General features: G+C 46.2%; 1 protein-coding gene across 2 annotated transcripts in view; it reads right to left on the bottom strand.

Annotated features, from left to right (window-relative positions):
* Nucleotides 1-27,679, bottom strand: part of LOC112235561 (proline-rich protein 12-like) — a 52,727-nt gene that overhangs the window by 6,645 nt on the left and 18,403 nt on the right. The window contains exons 3-12 of one of the 2 annotated variants that reach the window (XM_042305211.1): nt 23,772-23,936; nt 19,042-23,429; nt 18,483-18,713; nt 17,641-18,316; nt 12,355-12,836; nt 12,023-12,139; nt 11,336-11,466; nt 10,436-10,875; nt 9,549-9,668; nt 2,855-2,952 (exon numbers count right to left, since the gene is read on the bottom strand). In XM_042305211.1, coding sequence (XP_042161145.1) covers nt 2,855-2,952; nt 9,549-9,668; nt 10,436-10,875; nt 11,336-11,466; nt 12,023-12,139; nt 12,355-12,836; nt 17,641-18,316; nt 18,483-18,713; nt 19,042-23,429; nt 23,772-23,936 — 6,848 coding nt within the window. Of the gene's footprint in view, nt 1-2,854; nt 2,953-9,548; nt 9,669-10,435; nt 10,876-11,335; nt 11,467-12,022; nt 12,140-12,324; nt 12,837-17,640; nt 18,317-18,482; nt 18,714-19,041; nt 23,430-23,771; nt 23,937-27,679 lie in introns of both variants that reach the window. The other variant, XM_042305210.1, reaches the window with a different exon arrangement.

The following is a 27,679-nucleotide window of genomic DNA, read 5'->3' as shown; positions in this document are numbered from 1 at the left end:
AAACTTCCGACTTCAACTGTATATATTTGTAATAATGATAATTACAACAACACTGAATATACACTTATTTTAACTTAATATAATAAATAAAATCTATTTAGTCTCAAATAAATAATGAAACATGCTGAACTTGGTTTAAATAATGCAAAAACACAGTGTTGGAGAAGAAAGTAAAAGTGCAATATGTGTCATGTAAGAAAGCTAATGTTGAAGTTCCTTGCTCAGAACATATGAAAGCTGGTGGTTCAATATTCACAGTTAAGAAGTTTTAGGTTGTAGTTACTATAGGAATCATGATGCATCGACTATTTCTCTCTATACCATTTGTATTTCATATACCTTTGACTATTAGATGTTCTTATAGCCACTTTAGTATTGCCAGCCTAATCTCAGGAGTTGAAAGGCTTGAAGTCATTAACAGCGCTGTGCTTCAAGCATTGCTAAGAGCTGCTGGCAAAATGCAGGAAAGTTGGAATGAATCCTTACGAGTCTGCAGCTGCCTACCACCGCTCAGTCAGACTGCTCTATCAAATCATAGGCTTAATTATAATAGAATAAACACAGAAATACGAGCCTTTGGTCATTAATACGGTCAAATCTGGAAACCATAATTTGAAAAACAAAACGTTTATTCTTTCAGTGAAATGCAGAACCGTTCCGTATATTATTGAATGGGTGGCAACCCTAAGTCTAAATATTGCTGTTACATTGCACAACCTTCAATGTTAGGTCATAATTATGTAAAATTCTGGCAAATTAGTTTGCAACGAACCAGGCAAGCCCAAACTGTTTCATATACCCTGACTCTGCGTGAAATGAACGCAAGAGAAGCGACACAATTTAATATTGCCTGCTAACATGAATTTCTTTTAACTAAATATGCAGGTTTAAAAAAAATATACTTGTGTATTGATTTTAAGAGAGGCATTGATGTTTATGGTTAGGTACATTCCTGCAACAAATATGCTTTTGTGAAATCATCACCCGTTTGGCGAAGTAGGCTGTGATTGAATGATAAATTAACAGGCACCGCATTGATTATATGCAACGCAGGACAAGCTAGATAAACTAGTAATATCATCAACCATGTGTAGTTAAATAGTGATTATATGAAGATTGATTGTTTTTTATAAGATCAGTTTAATGCTAGCTAGCAACTTATCTTGGCTCCTTGCTGCACTCGTGTAACAGGTGGTCAAGCCTGCCACGCAGTTTCCTAGTGGAATGCAATGTAATAGGCGCCCAAAAATGCCGATGACCGATTGTTATGAAAACTTGAAATCGGCCATGCTGATTAATCGGTCGACCTCTAATACAGAAGATGGTCTTTTACCAAATAGGTCTAAGTCCATATTATGACAAAAACAGCTGAAATAAGCAAAGAGAAACGATAGTCCATCATTACTTTAAGACATGAAGGTCCGTCAATCTGGAACATTTCAAGAACTTTTAAAGTTTCTTCAAGTGTAGTTGAAAAAACCAAGTGCTATGATGAAATGGGCTCCCATGAGGACCGCCACAGGAAAGGAAGACCTAGAGTTACATCTGCTGCAGAAAAGTTTATTAGAGTTAATTGCACCTCAGATTGCAGCCCAAGTAAATACTCCACAGAGTTCAGACACATCTCAACAACATCAACTGTTCAGAGGAGACTGCATGAATCAGGCCTTCATGGTGACATTTCTGCAAAGAAACCACTACTAAAGGACACCAATAAAAGAAGAGACTTGCTTGGGCCAAGAAGCACGAGCAATGGACATAAAACTGGTGGAAATCTGTCTTTTGGACTGATGAGTCCAAATTTGAGATTTTTGGTTCCAACCAACTTGTCTTTGTGAGATGCGGAGTAGGTTAACGGATGATCTCCGAATGTGTGGTTCCAACCATGAAGCATGGAGGTGGTGGTGTGATGGTGCTTAGTCTGTGATTTATTTAGAATTCAAGGCAGACTTAAACAGTATGGCTACCACAGCATTCTGCAGAGACACGCCAACCCGTCTGGATTGCGCTTAGTGGGACTATCATTTGTTTTTCAACAGGACAATGACCCAACACACCTCCAGGCTGTGGTAGGGCTATTTGACCAATAAGGAGAGTGATGGAGTGCTACATCAGATGACCTGGCATCCACAATCACCCGACCTCACCCTAATTGAGATGGTTTGGGATGAGTTGGACTGCAGATTGAAGGAAAAGCAGCCAACAAGCACTCAGCAAATGTGGGAACTCCTTCAAGAACGTTGGAAAAGAATTCCAAGTGAAGCTGGTTGAGAGAATGCCAAGAGTGTACAAAGCTGATATCAAGGCACCTTTGCACCCCATTATTTCTAGCTCTACTTTGCACATTCTTCCACTGCAAATCTACCAAGTCAGCCAGTGTTTAACTTGCTATATTGTATTTACTTCGCCACCATGGCCTTTTTTTGCCTTTACCTCCCTTATCTCACCTCATTTGCTCACATTGTATATAGACTTATTTTTCTACTGTATTATTGACTGTATGTTTGTTTTACTCCATGTGTAACTCTGTGTTGTTGTATGTGTCTAACTGCTTTGCTTTATCTTGGCCAGGTCGCAACTGTAAATGAGAACTTGTTCTCAACTTGCCTACCTGGTTAAATAAAGGTGTGAAAAAAAGGCTACCTTGAAGAATCTCAAATATATTTTGATTTGTTTAACGCTTTTTTGGTTACATGATATCATATGTGATATTTCATAGTTTTGATGTCTTCAATATTATTCTACAATGTAGAAAAATAGTAAAAATAAAGAAAAACCTTGAAATGAGTAAGTGTGTCCAAACATTTCACTGGTACTGTATATACACACACAGAGTACATTCAAAGCAGGTTACCTGGTGCTGAGTACCCATGTTAACTCTCCTCATCAGCCTCCTCTTCTGTTCCACAATGATGCCGTCAATCTTCCTCATCCCGGGGAGGTACAGTTCATCTGAGGGAACCAGTGGAGAGCAAAACATTATTAAATGGATATGTTTCACACGGCTCTCAATCATTCCAAACCTTGGGGAGGCTAACCAGGGGCATATACAGTTGATGAAATATTTTAATACAATGCTCAAAGGTTTGTACTGAACTACACACTTTCCTACAACAGTGTGCACTGCTCTTCAACATTCCTAAAGGTATGTTTGCTCTTGTTTGGTGTGTGTGGCATGGTGTAGCTTGATCAATAGGGGTTTGACCATTTGAAATCTCAAAATACCAAACAATTGATCTCTCAGCCACCATAACCACAACTTTCTTCAACTGGTCATTCAGAACAGTTTACGTTCAAGTTAACGTTAAGCGTTGGGCCCTTACAAAACTCTTTACTGACATATTACAGCTGACATGACCACACTAGCTGCTTTTCACAAATGAGCACAGAGCAACTGCTGAGTCAGACACTTTCTAATAACCTTGTTCCTGCAATTAAAGGTGAATGCATAACCAGGCCAAACAAGTTCAGCGCGGCCTGGACCAATTGTGTAAATCATGCAACAGTGACCCTTTCTATCAAATACATCTAACTCCTAATCAGGATGATTTAGGGCCAAGTCCTCAACTTGTGATAACCATGAGGCAACTTGTACTTTCTCACAAAGCATTGGCATAATGCAAGACCTACAGTTGAAGTCGGAAAATTACATAAACTTAAGTTGGGAGTCATTAAAACCCATTTTTCAACTACTCCTCAAGTTTCTTGTTGACAAACTATAGTTTTGGCAAGTCGGTTAAGACATCTACTTTGTGCATGACAGGTAACTTTTCCAACAATTGTTTACAGGCAGATTATTTCTCATTGTATCACAATTCCAGTGGGTCAGAAGTTTACATACACTAAGTTGACTTCCGTCACGGTTTTAGAAGCTTCTGATAGGCTAATTGACATCATTTGAGTCAATTGGGGGTGTACCTGTGGATGTATTTTCAATGTATTTCCCATGACATCATGGGAAAATCAAAAGAAATCAGCAAAGACATCAGAAAAAAAATTGTAGACGTCCACAAGTCAATGTCAAGCAATTTCCAAATGCCTCTGAAGGTACCACGTTCATCTGTACAAACAATAGTATGCAAGTACAAACACCATGGGACCACACAGCCATCATACCGCTCAGGAAAGAGCGGAGTTCTGTCTCCTAGAGAAGCTCGTACTTTGGTGCGAAAAGTGCAAATCAAGCCCAGAACAACAGAAAAGGAAATTGTGAAGATGCTGGACGAAACAGGTACAAAAGTATCTGTATCCACAGTAAAACGAGTCCTATGTCGACATAACCTGAATGACCGTTCAGCAAGGAATAAGCCACCGCTCCAAAACCGCCATAGAAAAGCCAGACTACGGTTTGCAACTGCACATGGGGGCAAAGATTGTACTTTTTGGAGAAATGTCATCTGGTCTGATGAAACAAAAATAGAACTGTTTGGCCATAATTACCATCGTTAGGTTTGGAGGAAAAAGGGGGAGACTTGCAAGCCAAAGAACACCATCCAAACTTTGAAGCTGGCATCATGAGGTAGGAAAATTATGTGGATATATTGAAGCAACATCTCAAGACATCAGTCAGGAAGTTAAAGCTTGGTCGCAAATGGGTCTTCCAAATGGACAATGACACCAAGCATACTTCCAAAGTTGTGGCAAAATGGCTTAAGGACAACAAAGTCAAGGTATTGGAGTGGCCATCACAAAGCCCTGACCTCAGTCCTATAGAAAACCTGTGGGCAGAACTGAAAAAGTGTGTGTGCGCAAGGAGGCCTACAAACCTGACTCAGTTACACCAGCTCTGTCAGCAGAAATGGGCCAAAATTCACATACACATAAGCTTGTGGAAGGCTTCCCGAAACATTTGACCCAAGTTAAACAATTTAAAGGCAATGCTACCAAATACTAATTGAGTGTATGTAAACTTCTGACCCACTGGGAATGTGATGAAAGAAATAAAAGCTGAAATAAATCATTCTCTCTACTATTTTTCTGACATTTCACTTTCTTAAAATAAAGTGGTGATCCTAACTGACCTAAAGAAAGGGGATTTTTACTAGGATTAAATGTCAGGAATTGTGAAAAACTGAGTTTAAATGTATTTGGCTAAGGTGTATGTAAACTTCTGACTTCAACTGTAGGTATTCAGACCCTTTACTATGAGACTCGAAATTGAGCTCATGTATGTCCTGTTCCATTTCACTTGATTGGAGTCCACCTGTGGGAAATTCAATTGATTGGACATGATTTGGAAAGGCACATCCGTCTATATAAGGTCCCACAGTTGACATTGCATGTCAGAGCAAAAGCCAAGCCACGAGGACGAAGGAATTGTCTGTTGCACTCCGAGACTGGAATGTGTCGAGCCACAGATCTGGGGAAGGGTACCAAAGAATGTCTGCAGCATTGAAGGTTCCCAAGAACACAGTGGTCTCCATCATTCATAAATGGAAGAAGTTCGGAACAACCAACCCTTTCTAGGGCTGTTCGCCTGGCCAAACTAAGCAATTGGGAGAGAAGGGCCTTGGGTCTTGGTCACCTCCCTGACCAATGGTCACTATCAGAGCTCCAAAGGTCATCTGTGGAGATGGGAGAACCTTCCAGAAGGACAACCATCTCTGCAGAACTCCACCAATCAGGCCTTTATGGTAGAGTGGCCAGACGGAAGCCACTCCTCAGTAAGAGGCACATGACAGCCTGATTCGAGTTTTCCAAAAGGCACCTAAAGGACTCTCAAACCATGAGAAACTGCATTCTATGGTCTGATGAAACCAAGATTGAACTCTCTGGCCTGAATGCCAGGCGTGACATCCCTATGTTTAAGCATGGTGGTGGCAGCATCATGCTGTCAGGATGTTTTTCAGCAGCAGGGACTGGGAGACTAGTCAGGATTAAGGGAAAGATGAACAGAGCAAAGTACAGAAAGATCCTTGATGAAAACTTTCTCCAAAGCACTCAGGACCTCAGACTGGGGGCGAAGGTTCATCTTCCAATAGGACAACGACCCTAAGCACACAGCACAGACAATGCAGGAGTAGCTACGGGACAAGTCACTGAATGTCCTTCAGTGGCCCACCCAGAGCCCGGACTTGAACCCGATCGAACATTTCTGGAGAGACCTGAACATAGCTGTGCAGCGACGCTCCCCATCCAACCTGACAGAGCTTGAGAGGATCTGCAGAGAACAATGGGATAAACTCTCCAAATACAGCTGTGCCAAGCTTGTAGCATCATACCCAAGAAGACTCAAGGCTGTAATCGATGCCAAAGGTGCTTCAACAAAGTACTGAGTAAAGGGTCTGAATAATTAGTAAATGTGATCGTTTTTTATTTTCAATACATTTGCAAAAATGTCTGGGGTATTCTGGGGCTTTGTCATTATGAGGTATTGTGTGTAGATTGCTGAGAAAAACAACAATTTAATCCAATTTAGAACACAACAAAATATGGAAAAAGTCAAGGGGCTCAGATATTATGGTACAATATTTTATACTATTACATCTGAGCCAAAATAGTAAATATGTGGGAAACTACTACTAAGTGGTCGCTTGCCACATTTTATGCTGCACTGTGCAACTTTTATTAAAAACTTGTCATCTAAATATGACAAAGTTTTCAATCTCAGTTGATCCCCTCACCTCGCAAGGACACAATCATCGACAAGTTTAAATGTATTTGGCTAAGGTGAATGTAAACTTCCGACTTCAACTGTATGTCCATTCCTTCAGATTTGCGAACATTTCTCTGCCCCAAGGGGCACAGTAAAGTTAGGATTTGTCCCTAAGGGAGGCAGAAAGACTAACTTACCCGCCATTCTTTGGGACAAATCCTAAGTTTGTCTTTCTGCCTCCCTTAGGGACAAATCCTAACTTACCCGCCATTCTTTGGGACAAATCCTAAATTAGTCTTTCTGCCTCCCTTAGGGACGAATCCTAAGGGAGGCAGAAAGACTAACTCCAACTCCCTAGATCCTACTGGGGTATAATTCAGTGAGGTGAAACATTCTGAATGTTATGAATATATCAGACATGATTCCCAATTTTATCATGATAGATAATCTTATCTGTTCCACACAATATATGTCTATCTGGACATTCTGTAACTTTTCACACTCCTGATCAGGGCCCTGTTCATTAGGACACATCATGGAAAAAGTTTAATGTTTTGTAACAGAAAATGCAAATCAGCATTTCCTATTGAACAACTTCCAAAGAGTCCCACCCTGTTTCAGTCCAATTTCTTCCATTTGCCATCTAATGAATATGACCCAGGTCAACTGGTGTGCATTGTATGTTAGATTCAGCTGTTCTTACAAAATATTGGTAGTGTGTGTGTGTTTGTGAATGAGTGTGTTCTGCACTCAACTTCTGTGTCCTCCAGGGTTTGGATCATGTTGGGGTCCAGGGCTGTGTGAGTGAGTGTGTTCTGCTTTCACTGTCAGTGTCCTCCAGGACCGAGTACGTGTGTGTGTGTTGTGTCATGTTGGGTCCAGAGGGGTGTTCTATGACGATAGTTAGATCTTTTGATGATTTTCTAAACCTAGCCAGCTTCAGTTAGCTTTAAAATTTCAGCTCAGGCTTCATCCATGTTACGAAGGTGGAAATGTATCATGCAACCACCATTAACTTGAGCCAGCTTGTAACTGCGCATTCGTGTTGAAAGTGGATAGTCGAACACCAAAGTCTTCATTGAGACAACGCTGAAATAGTAATCCATGCCACATTTAAATTTTTTGCCAAAATCAAAAGGTTATCCTGCAAATACAGCTGGCTATGGTGGGAACTAGGCTATTAGAAGTGTCATCTTTCGTGTGCACAAGCCATTTTCCCCCACTCCTATCCAATTTTTTTTAACACATTAAGTCATAGAAAAGTTTTACTGCTTGTGAAGTTTCAAATGCATCCTGTCATTACTAAATGTGTACTGTGATATGCATTAGAATATCACTATTTAACGCAAAATAACATTTGATTAAAGGAGCTATGTAATATTTTTGCATTGTAATTTCAGAAAACGTCCTTTATATGTCTACAGTAATAGTGGAATGATAGTACTGTGAAACACTGTTTCCCCCAAATGCTTATTGGGCCCACACAAAATTGTATTCTAATGGTGCAGCCTTCTTATTGGTCAACAAAAGACAGGCCATCTCTTGCAATGACTACATATTTACACAAACACTGAACAAAAATATGTAAATGTTGATCCCATGTTTCATGAGATGAAATAAAAGATCCCAGAAATGTCCATATGCAAAAAAAGGTTATTTCTCTCAAATTTTGTGCACAAATTTGTTTTCATCACTTTTAGTGAGCATTTCTCCTTTGCCAAGATAATCCATCCACCTGACAGGTGTGGCATATTAAGAAGTTGAGTAAACGGCATGGTCATTACACAGGTGCACCTTGTGCTGGGGACAATAAAAGGCCACTAAAATGTGTTGTGTGACAAAACTGCACAATGCCACAGATGTCTCAAGTTGAGGGAGCGTGCAATTGGCATGCTGACTGCAGGAATGTCCACCAGAATTGTTGCCAGAGAATTGCATTTCTCTACCATAAGCTGCCTCCAACATCGTTTCAGACCATTTTTGCAGTACGTCCAACCGGCCTCACAAACACAGACCAAGTCTAACCACGCCAGTCCACGACCTCCACATTCGGGTTCTTCAACTGATTTCCTTATATGAACTGTAACTCAGTAAAACCGTTGAAATTGTTGCATATATATTTTTGTTCAGTATATTAATGGACAAAACCATCGATCACGTGACACCATTCATTCCTATTTGAAGACTTTATCGCGCATTGAAGCCAAATGAAGACGGTTAAATTGGCGTCTCATGGGGACATAACATGCGCAGTTTGAGCTACTCCAGGAAGTGACGTTGCAGACTTGCTCAGTGCTGCCCCTTCTCTTTGAGTAACTCAAGTTGAAGGCTGACTGGGGTACTGCAGGCTTCCATTAGCAACTATTATTAACTTCTTCTGGGTGCCATTTTTAAATAAATCAGTTCAAGGACATTCTATACATCTTGTGTATTAGAAGCAATTTTTGGTACAAAAATCATCTTTGATTTTTTTTTATTTACACGAAGATTGACCACGAAAGGAGATCCTGTTTTCTGTAAACAATGCCTGTAGTACTGCGGTCGGCCTTGAACTTCAATGGCTTAAATGGGAAGGGGCAGTACAACGAAGGAAGCTAGATCTACACTCAGGGTTTTCTAACGCTAGCCAGCTTTAGTTAGGTGTATATTACAGCTCAGGCTTCATCCGTACTACGAGGTGGATATTTCTTGTCCACCTGCCGCTAACTCTAGCTGAATTGTATCTGTACGTGCATGTCGCACAAGCTCGTCGAACTCTTCATTGAGACAATGGTAAATCATCAAGCCATGGGTGAGTCAGTGCCACATTTTAATTTATTCCGAAATCAAAATAAAATAAAAAAGTTATATTCCTTGAAATTGACTGTGTTCTGCTCTCAATGTCTGGCCTCCAGGGTTTGGATCATGTCGAGGTCCAGGGTCATGTGTGTGTGTGTGTGTTCTGGGCTCTCACCGTCTGTATCCTCCAGGGCTTGGATCATGTCGGGGTCCAGGGCAGTGCTGACCAGCATCTCCACATAGCTCCTGAACATCTCGCGCATGGCCCGGTTGTTCACCCCACCTCGCACTGGCACTGCACAGAGGTTACACACACATACAGGGTTTAGACACAACACACACACAAACACATACATACATAGGGTTGGCAAAATACTCAGGCGTATTATGGTATGGAAACTGAGGAAGATGGGCATAATGTTATCTTGTGTCAAAGTAAAACATTTTACTCAAAGTAAAAAAATAATGCATTTCCAAGCTTTTGCACACAATATGTAACATACAGTGCAATTCATAAAGGAAAAAAATTGTGTAGTCTGCATTGTGTGTTCCTATCGTGACAACACTACACACACAGCATCTCTACCTAATTGCCAAATACATTCCTGACAGATTTTCTTTTTGTCTCCCCTCCTGAGTCATTCTATTCCATTCATTGAGGGCAGACACAGACACCTATTACTCCCCCGAACATCTCATAATCCCTCCACCCAGTTTGAATGCACAAACGCATACTTATAGGCTAAACAGATATGGTCTACATTCCAATTGGCACCCTATTCCCTTTATAGTGCACTACTTTTTGACCAGGGCACACGGGGCTCTGGTCAAAAGTAGTGCACTATATAGTATGTATGGTGTAGCTATCAATAAATCGGTACAAAATGGGTTCACAAAGTATCAAAAACATTATGGGCTACTTTCATGGACACAGTTTATGCCTAGTCTTGGACTAAAAAGCTATTTCAAATGAGAATCTCCATTGAGAATGCTTTTTAGTCCTGGACTTGGCTTAATCCGTGTCTGGGAAACTGGCCCTATAGGCACAAAATGGTTTCTCACTCTCATCCTCACTGGCTGCCTCCTCGGACGAGTCTGAATCAGATGAAGAGGGGACCTCCTTCAGCCACTTCTTCCTCTTTTTCAGAGGAGGCTCTGCCTTGACCTTGGCTGGCTTCGACTTGGGAGGGCACTCCATCTTCTCTTTCTCCACTCCTCCTTTCTTCTCCTCTTTCCCCTTCCCTCGTTCCATCGTTGCCACCGCGGCGGCCCGTTTCTCAGGCTTCTCCTGAGATAGTTGCACCCTCCTCTCCTTCTCCCTCTGCTTCTCTTTCAACCCTGCGGTCTCCTTTTCTCGCTGTTCGATCTTTGCCCTGGTTCTCTCCCTCGGTTCGCGCTGCACTAGCTCACGCGGCGGTGCCACTCGCTGCTGCTCCCTCTCGGCTCGAGGCGGGGTCAGGGTGGTGGGAGGCGGGGACGCTATTTTGGGGAGGGCCTGTCGCCTGTTGAAGACGAGTGGAGATTTGAATAAAGAGAACGGAACAATATTTCAGATGGCCAGTTCCATAAGCACCCTCTGCCAGCAAAATAGCTGACTACTAAACCCTCATTTTGTGGGGGGGTTATGCCCTCGCACCCTCTAGCTTGCTACATTTTTCAGTATGCTGGCTACTTCAGATTTTCTGGAACACTCTGGATGGCTAGATCAAAGTGCAAACACCATGTTAGCTCTTTAGGCTAGTATTTTCCTCTTAAACATTGTCCATGGACATTCAACAGGACAGCACTCTCCGAAATGTATATTTGAGAGGTGCAAGTAATAAACCTTCCAAGCATATCTTTCGGACAGTAATGTCTTATGGATTGTTCAATGACAAGGTGGAAGAATAACTTTGAGAAGTGAAGGCATAAAAAACACTGGACATGTCTAGATTAGAATTGAATAAATCCCCTAATGGGTACCTCAGTCCAGATGGTCTGTGCCAGGGTCGTCGAGAGCACACTCTCACGTAGTCCTTCTTGTTAACGTTCTCCAGGAACTTGACGTACAGGCGCTGGTACCGCCTCTTGGCATCTCCAAAATAGCCCAGATACTGAGGAAGAGAAAGAGTAGCCATTTTGTTTATTTGGATACCTGATGAGTAGCTGTTCAATAAGTACCTATCTTGGGATCCACACAAATCAATGGGCCTGTTCCAGGTTAATCTTTATTGCAGTTGTGCTGCACAGTTTATCATGTTCCACAGTCATAAAGTGTCTCACTTTAGGAGTGTTGATCTAGGACCAGGACCACACTGTCCATTTGTTAGAATCTAAAAAGGCAAAGTAGTACGAGTGCTGATCTAGAAACAGTTTGGGCATTTTAGATATCAGGAATCACATTAATATGATATAAGCACTCTTCTGAGAACTAAGACGATCTGTAATGCAACAAACAACCACACATAGACAGACATCATCAGGGTCGTGTTCATTAGGCACTAAATGGAGGAAAAGGTACTGAATCAGGTAGAGAATTTTAATTTCATTTTTACAAAATGTTTTAAAACATTTTCCGTTGCGTGCCCTGTTGATAGACAGTAACATACATGCTGTGTTGACATTGAGCAGTGACAGTCATGTGTTTGGTGGACAGACGGACTGACTCACGTTGCTGGTGGCACAGAACTGCCTCTCTCCGTCCTTGATCTCAGGGCTGAACTTCTGCAGCAGGGCTTTCTGCACCCTCCAGATGGGGGGAGGCTCTCGACCGGTCTTCAGGGCCAGCTAGGGTTTGAGGGTTGAGGGAGTCAATACATCACATACTGAACACACACCTACCATATATGAACACACACATACTCTCACACACTTAACGGAACAGATGGACTATTTTGACAAACCTTCAAACCTAGCGACTGTTGATTAGTGATGTATTATTTACTCACACATACACGCAAACACACAAATACCTTCATAGTTGCAATGTCTTCCACACGCACCACAAACTCGTCCCTCTCTCGGAAAATGCCTTCACCTCCGCTCTCGCTCTCATCCTCCTCGCTCTCTCCGGCAATGGCGGCATCCTCCTGCTTCTGAGCCACGTGCAGCGAGGTGACCTGAGAGGCAGGGGCTTCTTCCGGGGACGCGCTGGGCTCCGGTGAGAACTTGGGGATATCCGTGGCCGGGGATGACTGAGGAAGTGGGGAGGAGAGAGGGAGAGTGGCAGAAGCAGGATGAAGAGGGGAGGGATAGAGAGGGAGGGTTGCGTAAGCAGGATGAAGAGGGGAGGGATTGAAAGGAGGGAGGGGGCTCAGAGGTTGGGACTTCTGCTGTTGTGCTGCTTCTTGTGGCGGCATGGGTGATGAAGGGAGAGAGAGGGGAGGTAAGGGGGAAGGCGGGGGAGAGGGAGAGAAGGATTGAGCGGGGGAGGCGGAGGGAGGTGGGGGTGCGACTGGTGCCTCCTGGGACTCTGGGAGGGAAGCTGGAAAATGGAGAGAAGTGCTCATGTAATTTTCTTCAAGAATCAATAGGTATATACAGTATAATTTAAATGAACCAAAACAGCTGTAAAGATCACAGTTGTGGGCCTTTAATATCATTCAGTTCAAACTTTTAGAACTATCATCATAACGTTTCTATTAATCAGTTCTTTACTTTGTGTGCAATAGGAAATCGATTCAAGGACAGAATTTTACAGCAACAGCACAGCCACAGGCTAAAATAATTATTTGCCATGAGTTAACTCCTGAAAATAAATTAGAAGAAAAATGGGGCATGAGCAGAACCAACAAGAATATGAAGAAAAGTCTTGTAAGATATGAGAAGGGGAACGTTTTTTCCTGGTTCCAAAAATAGATATATTATCTACACTGAACAAAAACATAAACGCAAGATGTAAAGTGTGCCCAAATTTGTTTACATCCATGTTAGTGAGCATTTCTCTTTTGTCAAGATAATCCATTCAGCTAAAAGGTGTGGCATTTCAAGAATCTGATTAAACAGCATGATGATTATACAGGTGCATCATGTGTTGGGGACAATAAAAGGCCACTCTAAAATGCGCAATTTTGTCACACAACCCCACATCTCAAGTTTTGATGGAGAGTGCAATTGGCATGCTGACTGCAGGAATGTCCACAAGAGCTGTTGAATGTTAATTTCTCTACCATAAGCCGTTTGAAATTTAGCAGTACGTCCAACCGGCCTCAAACTGCAGACCATGTGTATTGCGTCGTGTGGGAGAGCAGTTTGCTGATGTCAACGTTGTGAACAGAGTGCCCATGGTGGTGGTGGGGTTATGGTGTGGGCAAGCATACGCTACGGACAACGAACCCAATTGAATTTTATCAATGGCAATTTCAACGCACAGAGATACCATGATGAGATCCTGACATTCACCCGCCACCATCACCTCATTTTTCAGCATGATAATGCGGCCCCGTGTCGCAAGGATCTGTACACAATTCCTGGAAGCTGAAAATTTCCCAGTTCTTCCAAGAACTGCATACTCACTAGATATGTCACCCATTGAGCATGTTTGGGATGCTCTGGATCGACATGTACGACAGCGTATTCCAGTTCCTGCCAATACCCAGCAACTTCGCACAGCAATTGAAGAGTGGGACAACATTCCACAAGCCACAATCAACAGCCTGATTAACTCTATCCGAAGGAGATGTGTCGCGCTGCATGAGGCAAATGGTGGTCACACCCGATACTGACTGGTTTTCTGATCCACACCCCAACCTTTTAAGGTATTTGTGACCAACAGATGCGTATCTGTACTCGCAGTCATGAGAAATCCATAGATTAAGGACTTCATTTTTATTGACTGATGAATTGTTATTCAGTATAATCTTTGAAATGTATTTATTATTTATTTATATTCACTATATACAGTGCATTCGGAAAATATCCAGACCCCTTGACATTTTCCTCATTTTGTTACATTACAGCCTTATTCTGAAATAGATATATTTTTTTATTATTCCTCAAATCTACACACAATACCCCTTAATGACACCGTGAAAACAGGTTCTTGTTTGCAAATCTATTAAATATAAAAAAACAAATACCTTATACACATACAGTTGAAGTCGGAAGTTTACATACACTTAGGATGGAGTCATTAAAACTAGTTTTTCAACCACTCCACAAATGTTTGTTAACAAACTATAGCTTTGGCAAGTCGGTTAGGACATCTACTTTGTGCATGACACAAGTAAATTTACCAACAATTGTTTACAGACAGGTTGTCACACTTAGAATTCACTGTATCACAATTCCAGTGGGTCAGAAGTTTACATACACTAAAGTTGACTTTGCCTTTAAACAGCTTGGAAAATTCCAGAAAATTATGTCATGGCTTTAGAAACTTCTGACAGGCTAACTTACATAATTTGAGTCAATTGGAGGTGTACCTGTGGATGTATTTCAAGGCCTACCTTCAAACTCAGTGCCTCTTTGCTTGACATCATGGGAAAATCAAAAGAAATCAGCAAAGACCCCAGAAAAAAAAAATTGTAGACCTCCACAAGTCTTGTTCATCATTGGGAGCAATTTCCAAACGCCTGAAGGTAACGCGCTCATCTGTACGCAAGTATAAACACCATGGGACCATGCAGTCGTCATACCGCTCAGGAAGGAGACGCGTTCTGTCTCCTAGAGATGAATGTACTTTGGTGTGAATAGTGCAAATCAATCCCAGAACAACAGCAAATTACCTTGTGAAGATGCTGGACGAAACAGGTACAAAAGTATCTATATCCAGGGTAAAACGAGCCCTATGTTGACATAACCTGAATGGCCGCTCAGCAAGGAAGAAGCCACTGCTCCAAAACAGCCATAAAAAAGCCAGACTATGGTTTGCAACTGCACATGGGGACAAAGATTGTATTTTTGGAGAAATGTCCTCTGGTCTAATGAAACAAAAATATAACTTTTGTCAAAATGACCATCGTTATATTTGGAGGGAAAAGGGGAACGCTTGCAAGTTGAAGAACACCATCCCAACTGTGAAGCACGGGGGTGGCAGCATCATGTTGTGGGGGTGCATTGCTGCAGGAGGGACTGGTGCACTTCACAAAATAGATGGCTTCATGAGGTAGGAAAATTATGTGGATATATTGAAGCAACATCTCAAGACATCAGTCAGGAAGTTAAAGCTTGGTCGCAAATGGGTCTTCCAAATGGACAATAACCCCAAGCATACTTCCAAAGTTGTGGCAAAATTCCGTAAGGACAACAAAGTCAAGGTATTGGCGTGGTCATCACAACGCCCTGACCTCAGTCCTATTGAACATTTGTGGGCAGAACTGAAAAAGCGTGTGCGAGCGAGGAGGCCTACAAACCTGACTCAGTTACACCAGCTCTGTCAGGAGGAATGGGCTAAAATTCACCAACTTATTGTGGGAAGCTTGTGGAAGGCTACCCAAAACAGTTGACCCAAGTTAAACAATTTAAAGGCAATGCTACCAAATACTAATTGAATGTATGTAAACTTCTGACCCACTGGGAATGTGATGAAAGAAATAAAAGCTGAAATAAATCACTCTCTCCTATTATTCTGACATTTCACATTCTTAAAATAAATTGGTGATCCTAACTGACCTAAAGACAGGGATTTTTACGAGGATTAAATGTCAGGAATTGTGAAAAACTGAGTTTAAATGTATTTGGCTAAGGTGTATGTAAACTTCTGACTTCAACTGTAGGTATTCAGACCCTTTACTATGAGACTCGAAATTGAGCTCATGTATGTCCTGTTCCATTTCACTTGATTGGAGTCCACCTGTGGGAAATTCAATTGATTGGATTTGGAAAGGCACATCCGTCTATATAAGGTCCCACAGTTGACAGTGCATGTCAGAGCGAAAACCAAGCCACGAGGACGAAGGAATTGTCTGTTGCACTCCGAGACTGGAATGTGTCGAGCCACAGATCTGGGGCAGGGTACCAAAGAATGTCTGCAGCATTGAAGGTTCCCAAGAACACAGTGGTCTCCATCATTCATAAATGGAAGAAGTTCGGAACAACCAACCCTTTCTAGGGCTTGTTCGCCAGGCCAAACTAAGCAATTGGGAGCGAAGGGCCTTGGGTCTTGGTCACCTCCCTGACCAATGGTCACTATCAGAGCTCCAAAGGTCATCTGTGGAGATGGGAGAACCTTCCAGAAGGACAACCATCTCTGCAGAACTCCACCAATCAGGCCTTTATGGTAGAGTGGCCAGACGGAAGCCACTCCTCAGTAAGAGGCACATGACAGCCTGATTTGAGTTTTCCAAAAGGCACCTAAAGGACTCTCAAACCATGAGAAACTGCATTCTATGGTCTGATGAAACCAAGATTGAACTCTCTGGCCTGAATGCCAGGCGTGACATCCCTATGTTTAAGCATGGTGGTGGCAGCATCATGCTGTCAGGATGTTTTTCAGCAGCAGGGACTGGGAGACTAGTCAGGATTAAGGGAAAGATGAACAGAGCAAAGTACAGAAAGATCCTTGATGAAAACTTTCTCCAAAGCACTCAGGACCTCAGACTGGGGGCGAAGGTGCATCTTCCAATAGGACAACGACCCTAAGCACACAGTACAGACAATGCAGGAGTAGCTACGGGAGAAGTCACTGAATGTCCTTCAGTGGCCCACCCAGAGCCCGGACTTGAACCCGATCGAACATTTCTGGAGAGACCTGAACATAGCTGTGCAGCGACGCTCCCCATCCAACCTGACAGAGCTTGAGAGGATCTGCAGAGAACAATGGGAGAAACTCTCCAAATACAGCTGTGCCAAGCTTGTAGCATCATACCCAAGAAGACTCAAGGCTGTAATCGATGCCAAAGGTGCTTCAACAAAGTACTGAGTAAAGGGTCTGAATAATTAGGTAAATGTGATCGTTTTTTATTTTCAATACATTTGCAAAAATGTCTGGGGTATTCTGGGGCTTTGTCATTATGAGGTATTGTGTGTAGATTGCTGAGAAAAACATCAATTTAATCCAATTTAGAACACAACAAAATATGGAAAAAGTCAAGGGGCTCAGATATTATGGTACAATATTTTATACTATTACATCTGAGCCAAAATAGTAAATATGTGGGAAACTACTACTAAGTGGTCGCTTGACACATTTTATGCTGCACTGTGCAACTTTTATTAAAAACTTGTCATCCAAATATGACAAAGTTTTCATTTGCAATCTCAGTTGATCCCCTCACCTCGCAAGGACACAATCATCGACAACAAAATATCATCAATATGATCTGTATCGGCCCAGGAAATTCCCTTACCTTCTAATTTGTGTGCACCAAGTGTTTCAAACTCTGGCGCCTCCTCTTCCATAACCTTCACTTCACTCTCATTACCCCCTCCTCCCATCTTCCTCTCCTCCTCCTCATTCTCCTCCATCTCCCGGTCCTCTCGCTGTAGTACAGCCGGCTCGGCCGCCTGGAGCTGGGTGTGAGGGGTGTGTGAGGGGGTCTGGGGGCTGAGGGTGGGGGGCTGCAGAGGGGTCGATGTGTGCTGGGCCTGCCTGGGTTGGGGTTGGGACTGGGGTGGGGGAGGAGGAGGGGGCGGCTGGAAGGCCAGCTGCGGTGTATCATAGAGAGCCGAGATGGCTGAGGAGATGCTCTTCTGCAGGTCCTGGTTCTTGCCCACCGAATCCTCCTCATCCGAGGAGAACGAGGGCAGCGTCTCCAGGTTCCTCTTCAGCTCGTCATCCAGGGTGCGCTTGCAGGGGCTGGGGCAGCCAACCAGGGCCAGGCCACCGTTGCCCTCCCCCTCCCCGAATGGAGGCGGCACTGGGGATAAGGGACAGAGACCGCCACATTTGAGAGGTGAGGTGTCACCATGTCCTGATTCCATTCCCACAGGCATTTCCAAGCCCTGAGGTCTCTTTCCCGACTTGAGGAAGTCCATGAAGGAGGCCATGAAGCCCGCCTTGGATTCCGAATCCTTCTCATCCACCTGAGAGAGAGACAGAGAGGGAGCAGGTCGGGAATAGATTAGAGGGGAAATACTGCTTTCCACTCTTCATTTTACCAACTAAGAAGGGTAATATTGTCACATACAACACAAAGGATAAAACAATTTAAACTCATTCAGTGGACAAACAAATGTAAAAGTCCTTTACCCTTCCATCCATCCCCTCTCCGTCCACTCCATCACTCAGCATCTGGCTGTTCTGCTTGCTCTTGTTCTGGGTCCTGTTGGAGTCTGTCCCTCCGCACGGGGGTCCGGGACTCAGGCCAAGGGAGGGTGCCGAGCCCACCGAGCCGTCCGACAGAGCGGGGTCTGTACCAGACAGAGAGTCTATCCTCAGCAGGTCGTCGGAAGAGGACATGGAGCCGATGGGCAGTTTGATCTACGACAGGAAAAAAACGGGAAAAGTTTTGTTAAAACGCCAATAGAGTACAGAGTACAGTAAACTTTGCTATGCCCGCCACTTTAAAGGAACATTCCACTCCAAAATGAAAAGCTGTCAGATGTCATGATGCATTCGAATCCCATGTCATCCGTTGTGTAGATCCAGATTTATGGGAAGTGGTTAAATCTTGACATTCGACTACTTTAGAGATCGGAAACTGTTTGACAATCTTTGATTTGAAAGTGTAATGTCCCTTTAAGTATAGGCCTGCTATGACATCTATATTTCCCCCTGGGGATTAATAAAGATCAATTCAATCACTCACCTTGAGAGGTGGTATGGGCTCCTGATGCTGTGGAGCCTGGTGGTGGAGCTGATGCTGTTGTTGCTGATGGTGGTGTTGCTGCATGTGGTCCTTCCTAGTCATCTCCATAAACATGTCATTTCTCCTCACCCGGCATCCACCACCACGATCCCTGCCCAGTTTACCCTCCATTCCTCCTCCATTCCCCCCTCCTACTCCGGTTCCTCCTCCCATCTCACCGGTCAACATTTCGCAGGGCGTGTGCTGCTCTGGCTGCGGGCGAATGCGAGGCCTACCCCTGGGCCTGGGAGGCCCCTCTCTCTTTTGCTTGGTGGGCTTACGGCCCCTCTTCTTGACCATGTCCTGCGACATGAGCTGGGGAGGGGGGCCGAGGGGGGGGTAGCCTGTCGTGTGGAAGAAGTTAAGGTCTCCCATGAGGGGGCTTAGCGTGCCTCCTCCTCCAGCCCCAACTCCTGTCTTCCGACAACTAGAGACCAGGTCAGGGAGGAGGTCAGGGAGGCGGCGGCTGTTCAGGCGGATGTCTGCCGGCTGGTTGTCCTTGTCCTCGTCATCCTCGAACTCGTACTCCTGCGCGTAGCTCTTCTTGGGCAGCGTGTTGGGGTCCCGGCGCTCCTTGAGCAGATGGAACGAGCTCGACTTGAGTAGCTTCTTGGGGCGCGAAGAGCAGAAGATGGGTGAGGTGAGGCCTCCAGGACTGACACCAGTACCGCCAGCGCCCCCGCCTGGACTCGAGGACAATTTCCCCGGGACAGTGACACCCATGCCTCCGGGGCCCTGCAACTGGATCAGGCCCAGCTGCTCCGTATTGACGGTGGAGGGCAGCTCGTGGGTCTTAAGGGAGTCCAGGTCCATGGTGCTGCTGCCTGACTCGGAGAGACCGTGGCAGTACTGCACGTAGCCCTGGTCGCCACCGTGGTGGCCATGCATGTCGTAGCTGGCTCTTCCGCTTCCCCCTCCACTTCCTCCACCTGAATTAGCCTTCATGGCCTCCTCATGGCCATCTCCTGGTCCCTCTTTGTTCATCTCCCCCTGCATTGGGCCTGCGCTTCCTCCGGTGCAGCTCGACTTGGAGTAGTCGTCCGAGCAGAACATGTCCTCCATGCCAGGGAAGAAGGAGCGGTCCTCGTCTTGCAGGAGCGAGTCCGGGAAGCAGATGGAGGTGAGTGGGACGAAGTGATTCTGGCTCTGACTGCCGCTTTTCTCCACAGGGCTGACCGTGTCAAACGGGTGCTGCTCAGAGCGCTGTTGCTGGTCCAATTGGACCTGCTGGCCCAGGGTGAGCTGGGAAGGGTGGGACTGGGACTTCTGTTGCTGTGAGTGGGTGGAAGCTGAGGGAGGGGGCAAGTGGTTGGACAGGGGGTGAGCATGGCCTTGGGAGTGGTGCCCTGAGTGGCTTTGCTGGTGGTGTGAGTTGGGGTGTTGCTGTTGTTGATGGTGCTGGGGGAGGTGGTGCACTTGCGAGGAGGCGGATAAGCCCATGTCAGGCTCAGAGAGTAATGAGTGGACCTCTGAGTGTTGAGGGTGGTGGGACGAGAGCCTCTGCTGCTCTTGTTGCATGCGGCACTCTCCTCTCCCTCCACCACTCCCTCCTCCTCTCCTCCCCTCCACTCCCCCTCCATCCGTACTGGAGGTCTGGGAGAGCGAGCACTCCAGCATGTCCAGGGAGGACACCACCGAGCTCTGCTGTTGTTGCTTGGACTGGCTCTGGTCCTGCTGAGGAGGTCCGTGGCTGTAGTGAGTGGCCGCCACCGCGGCCTCCAAAGCCTGGGACTGGAGTTGTAGCTGAAGCTGGGAAGCCTGCTGGGTCGGAGTCTGGTGTTTATTTGGGCCCATTCGCCCTCCGGCTCCATCCATCATAGCTTGTTGTTGGCTCACCGAATGCTGCTGCTGATGGGGTTCCATCTTGTTGCGGGTGGTGTGGGACAGCACAGACTGGAGCAGGTGGGGCGTTTGGCGGGACTGGTGTGTGGGGGAATCCATGAGGGTGGCTGAGGCTTGAGACTGAGAGTGTTGTTGCTGCTGGACCTCGGGGGTCTTGCGTGGGTACACCAGCTCTGAGCGCTCTTGTGGCTTCTTCTGCGGGTCCATGTGAGTGAGGGATTGAAGGTGGGCATGGGAGGCGGTGTGCTGTTGCTGCGGGTGGGAGGTGTGTTGGGGGCCCAGGGAGTATGGGTCGCCCCGGCCGTAGTGCACCACTGATCCCAAAGAGTGGTGGAGGAGGGGGTGACTTTGCTCAGCACTTCCTCTTCCTCCAATCCTGCCACCACCTCGTCTGTCATTCCTCTGTTGTTGTTGCTGCTGTTTCTTCAGAGACATCTCCAGCTGCCTGTCTAGGCCAGTAACCCCCCCGCCCGATTCGGTGCTGGAGGTGGCGCTGTGAGTGCGGATAACGCTCTGGAGGTGGCACCTCTCCTCAGAGCTCTTTCCCAGCTCATAGGACGACAGCCCTTTGCCACCATCTGTGGTGGAGGAGACGGGCTGTGGAGGTGCCTGCTGTTGGGCCGTCTGTTGAGATTGTTGCTGCTGGGAGTGGTGATGGGACTCCTGGGATGCTGGACTGGCCTGGGCTTGGAAAAGGTGCTGGATCAAGAAGTCGTCATCCACGTCCTCTTGAGACCTCTGAGAGCCCACACCTAGCATGCTGCTGGGGTCAGATTTGGTCTTGCTGGAGTTGGGGTGGTAGGACTGGGGCCGAGGGCCTCTGGTGTCAGAGTAGCCCTGAGGGGAGGACATGAAGGTGGGGGAAAGGACAGAGGAGATGTATTTGTTGGAGCCCGTTCCTCCTGGGGTCTTGGTGGGGCAGGCAGGGGCAGGGGAGTGCAACCCTGGACGGATGATCCCAGAGTTGGCCGACGGGGAGGGGATCGACTCAGGGATATGGTAAGACCCTCCTCCGCCACCTCCTCTCTCATTTACCATACTGCTCGTGGCTCCTCCTCCTCCTCCTGAGCCAGAAGTCCCACCTCCTGAGCTGCTACTACCACCGCCTCCTGAGGTTCCACCCCCAGACGGCCCACCCGACCGTAAAAGGGCGGGGGAGTGGCCTGGGCCGTAACCTATTGACGGACTTCCCTCTCCGCCTAGAGAGGAGGGGAGGGAACCGTAAGCAGAGTCAGTCCCGTATACCACATCCGCAGAGTACGACTGGCTTTGCCCTCCCAGGCTCCCATAGCCTTTTCTTACCCCAGATGAGCTCAGGTCTTGGGCCTGAGGGGAGCTGAAGCCGCCATATGACTGGGGGAGGTGGGAGAGAGGGGGCTGACTGGGTGAGTATGACTGGGTCTGCGGTTGCGGCGGGGTTTGGCCTGCGAGGGCAGCGGTGGGGGGTTTCACAAGGGGTGCGGGTGAGCTGTAGCTCGAGAGCCTGTGCTTGGGTAAGGGCTGCTGGGCAGACGAGGATGAGGTTGGAGGGGGCTGTTGCTGCTGGGGAGCTGGGGGAGCGCTCTGGGTGGGAGGCTGCTGTCTAGAGGGGCCCGAGCTAGAGCTGGAGGGGGGAATGGAGTTGGAGGGGTGGGCTCCCGAGGCAGAGGAGGAAGAAGAAGAGGTCGAAGAAGTGGAGGATGCAGAAGGGGGCGTGTGAGGGGTGCGGGAGGAGGACACCGAGCTGGCCGAAGAGTAGCCGCTGCTAGAGTTGCTCTTGGCGCCCTTCCCCACTGCTGAAGAGGAGGAGGACGAGTAAGGGGGCTGGATGATTGGCCGATAAACCTGTTCTGTCCGGGAAGAGGCCTTGTGGTCCGAGGAGGGACTCTGGTCACCCAGGGGGCTGCAAGAGAGGCCGGCATGCCGGGGGTGGGCTATCTGCTGGTACCCGGCTCCTCCGCAGCTGAGGTACTGCTGTAGGGAGTGGGCTGCCGAGGAGGAGAGCTGTGACTGGGACGGCGTGGGCCGCTGGTAGTGCTTGATTACGCTGTCCTGCCGGGGCACAGCCCTCTCCTGGACCGAGTTAGATTGGGCCTGAGCTTGGGCCTGAGCCTGAGCTTGGGCTGAGGAGAACACTGAGGCGTTGTACAACTGGGAGGACTGGTCCTGCAGCTGGGAGGACAGCAGGTTGAACTGGTGGGACTGGATGTGTAGCGCCGACGAAGCTTGGGCCGAGGAGGCGGCGCCTGTGGAGTCCTGGGCACCACGGTAGGCTGCGGCGGCGCCTTGAGAGGACAGGAGGCGGTCGAAGCCCAGGCTGGACTGGGCGGGACCCTTAATGTGTAGCAGAGGGTCATGGGGGGAGAGGAGTCCATTGGAGGTAGGGCTGAACGTGGGAGTGTCCTGGAGGGTGGGGAAGGAGCGGCTGGAGAAGGAGGCTGGGTGCTGATAGGCCGAGAGGGCAGAGGAAGAGGGGAAGGAGCCCGAGCCGGAGATGAAGAGCTCGGCAGGGGCAGGGGTGTGCATCGCTGTCAGGGTCAGATAAAGAGACAAGAGGACGATTATTCAACACCCGTCAACTGAAAAAACTGACAAGCATGAGTAAATAAATTGTAACCCACTCCCCTCCTGTAAAATTTAAACAGATAGGACAAACCAATATCCAAATGACACCAAGATAACCTCAATGCAAATCACTGACAGTAATCACCGTTCAGAATAAGGCGAGGCGCGACAATGCCGACATAAGAGAGGAATAACAATTCGACATTGTTTGGCGTTGGAAATGTCATATTGACTTTTGAAACCCTGTTTTGAATGTCAACACATTAACAACACAGGTCTGGTCACATGCCTGGTCACATGCCTACCTGTCTGCCAGGACGGAGTGCGGAACTGGGAAAGCAGGGAGGAGGCGGAGGGTTGAGGCTGGGGACCCCGCTGGGACTCAAGAGCAGAGATCAGATTCATGACTGAGGCATCTGGGCCAGAGGGGCTGGCATGGTGCAGACCGGTGTCAAATAGTCCAGAGAGACCTGATGAGACAAACACAACCATGAGTAAACCGTGATGACCATGTCCTTATTTGACAGCAAACTCAACAGGACCCGCTTTCTCAAAAGCATCTCTTAAGGCTAAGTATATCATTAGAACTGTCAAAGAAGCATCGTTAAAAGTTGAAAACGCTTATTATTTACCGACTGCCACAGACCATTCGTAGAAGAGCTAAGTGCGTCGTTTAGATGCTTTTTTGCCACCATTCCACATCACTTTATACAAAGAAGATCTCCGCTAAAACATAGGATCAACTGTCACCGCTGATAACTTGAGCACGAAGTTAAAGGATAAAAACAAGCTTCAAATAAAGAAACGAGTCGACCGCATAATAAAATTAAAAAAATAGAGTAGGCATATAGGCCTATATATTTAAAATCATATAAAAACACTTTCATGTTCCATTTTGCTAATTGAAGGCTACAGTCAAATTTTTCACACCAATATACAGTGCATTTGGGAAGTCGTCAGGCCCCTTCACTTTTTCCACATTGTTACATTATAGCCTTATTCTAAAATGTATTTTTCTTGAAAATGTATGAAAAAAACTTGAAATCCCACATTTACATACGTATTTAGACCCTTTACTCAGTACTTTGTTGAAGCACCTATGGGAATGATTACAGCCACTAGTCTTATTGGGTATGTAGCTACAAGATTGGCACACCTGTTTTTGGAGAGTTTCTCACATTTTTTCTCTGCAGATCCTCTCAAACTCTATCAGGTTGGATGCATCGCTGCACAGCAATTTTCAGGTCTCTCCAGAGATTGATCAGATTCAAGTATGGGCTCTGCAAGGACATTCAAAGACTTGTCCCGAAGCCACTCCTGCGTTGTCTTGGCTGTGTGCTTAGGGTTGTTGTCCTGTTGGAAGTGAACCGTCACCCCAGTCTGAGGTCTTGAGCAGGTTCATATGAAGGATCTCTGTACTTTGCTCCATTCATCTTTCCCTCAGTCCTGACTTGTCTCCCAGTCCATGCCGCTGAAAAACCTCCCGATAGCATGATGCGGCCACCACCATGCTTCACCGCAGGAATGGTGCCAGGTTTCCTCCAGACATGACGCTTGGCATTCAGGCCAAAGTGTTCAAACATGGTTTCATCAGACCAGAGAATCTTGTTTCTCATGGTCAGAGTCCTTTAGGTGCCTTTTGGCAAACTCCAAGCGGGCAGTCATGTGCCTTTCACTGAAGAGTGGCTTCAGTCTGGCCACTGTACAATAAACGCCTGATTGGTGGAGTGCTGCAGAGATGGTTGTCCTTCTGGAAGGTTCTCCCATCTTCACAGAGGAACTCTGAAGCTCTGCCAGAGTGATTAATGTTTTGGTACCCTTCCCCAAATCTGTGCCCCAACACTATCCTGTCTCGGAGCTCTTCGGACAAGTCCTTCGACCTCATGGCTTGTTTTTTTCTCTGACATGCACTGTCAACTGTGGGACCTTATATAGACAGGTGTGCCTTTCCAGATCATGTCCAATTAATTATGTATTTATTTATTTCACCTTTATTGAACCAGGAAGGCTAGTTGAGAACAAGTGGCCAGGATAAAGCAAATCAGCGCAGCACAAACAACAACACAGAGTTACATATGGAATAAACAAACATGCAGTCAATAATACAGTAGAAAAAAAGTATATATACAGTGTGTGCAAATGAGGTAGTATACCGGAGGAAAGGCCATAGATTGGCCAAAGTGGTAAAATAATTACAATATAGCAATTAAACACTGGAGTGATAACTGTGCAGAAGATGAGTGTACAAGTAGAGATACTGGGGTGCAAAGGAGCAAAAAGAAATCAAATAGATAACAGTAGTTGGGGATGAGGTAGTTGGATGGGCTATTTACAGATAGGATATGAACAGGTGCAGTGATATGTGAGCTGCTCTGACAGCTGGTGCTTAAAGCTAGTGAGGGAGATATGAGACTCCAGCTTCAGTGATTTTGGCAGTTGGTTCCAGTCATTGGCAGCAGAGAACTGGAATGAAAGGCGGGGGTGACCAGTGAAACATACCTGCTGGAGCGCGTGCTACAGGTGGGTGCTGCTATGGTAACCAGTGAGCTGAGATAAGGTGGGACTTTACCTAGCAAAGACTTATAGATGACCTGGAGCCAGTGTGTTTGGCGATGAATATGAAGCGAGGGCCAGCCAACGAGAGCATACAGGTTGCAGTGGTGGGTAGTATATGGAGCTTTAGTGACTAACGGATGGCACTGATACACTGCATCCAATTTTCTGAGTAGAGTATTGGAGACTATTTTGTAAATGACATTGCCGAAGTCAAGGATCGGTAGCATAGTCAGTTTTACGAGGGTATGTTTGGCAGCATGAGTGAAGGATGTTTTGTTGCGAAATAGGAAGCTGATTCTAGATGTCATTTTAGATTGGAGATGCTCAATATGAGTCTGGAAGGAGAGTTTAAAGTCTAACCAGACACCTATGTATTTGTAGTTGTCCACATATTCTAAATCAGAACCGTTCAGAGTAGTGATGCTGGGCGGGCGGGCAGGCAGGTGTGGGCAGCAATCGGTTGAAGAGCATGCATTTAGTTTTACCTGCATTTAAGAGCAGTTGGAGGCCACGGAAGGAGAGTTGTATGGCATTGAAGATTGTCTGGAGGTGAGTTAACACAGAGTCAAAAGAAGGGACACAAGTATACAGAATGGTGTCGTCTGCGTAGAGGTGGATCGGAGAATCACCAGCAGTAACATCATTGATGTATACAGAGAAAAGAGTCGGCCCGAGAATTGAACCCTGTGGCACCCCCATAGAGACTGCCAGAGGTCCAGACAACAGGCCCTCCGATTTGACACACTGAACTCAATCTGAGAAGTAGTTGGTGAACCAGGCGAGGCAGTCATTTGAGAAACCAAGGCTGTTGAGTCTACCGATAAGAATGTGGTGATTGACAGAGTCGAAAGCCTTGGCCAGGTCGATAAAGACGGCTGCACAGTATTGTCTTTTATCAATGGCGGTTTTGATATCATTTAGGACCTTGAGCGTGGCTGAGGTGCACCCTTGACCAGCTCGGAAACCAGATTGCATAGCGGAGAAGGTACAGTGGAATTCAAAATGGTCGGTGATCTGTTTGTTAACTTGGCTTTTGAAGATTTTAGAAAGGCAGGGAAAGATATAGGTCAGTAGCAGTTTGGGTCTAGAGTATTTCCCCCTTTGAAGAGGGGGATAACCGCGGCAGCTTTCCTATCTTTGGGGATCTCAGACGATATGAAAGAGAGGTTGAACAGGCTAGTAATAGGGGTTGCAACAATTTCAGCGACCGGCTGATTTGTAGGGGGTCCAGCTTTTGCATCTCTTTCAGAACATCAGCTATCTGGATAAAGGTGAAGGAGAAATGGGGAGGCTTGGGCAAGTTGCTGTGGGGGGTGCAGGGCTGTTGACCGGTGTAGGGGTAGCTAGGTGGAAAGCATGTCCAGCCGTAGAAAAATGCCTATTGAATTTCTCAATTATCGCGGATTTATCAGTGGTGTGACAGTGTTTCCTAGCTTCAGTGCAGTGGGCAGCTGGGAGGAGGTGCTCTTATTCTCCATAGACTTTACAGTGTCCCAGAACTTTTTTGGAGTTTGTGCTACAGGACACAAATTTATGTTTGAAAAAGCTAGCCTTCTCTATCCTAACTGCCTGTGTATATTGGTTCTTAACTTCCCTGAAAAGTTGTATATTGCAGGGCCTATTCGAAGCTAATGCAGTACACCACAGAATATTTTTG

This window comes from Oncorhynchus tshawytscha, linkage group LG24 (genome assembly GCF_018296145.1).
Source record: "Oncorhynchus tshawytscha isolate Ot180627B linkage group LG24, Otsh_v2.0, whole genome shotgun sequence".
Taxonomy (NCBI): domain Eukaryota; kingdom Metazoa; phylum Chordata; class Actinopteri; order Salmoniformes; family Salmonidae; genus Oncorhynchus; species Oncorhynchus tshawytscha.
The sequence above is the reverse complement of the archived record's forward strand: the minus strand, read 5'-3'. Positions and strand labels throughout refer to the sequence as shown.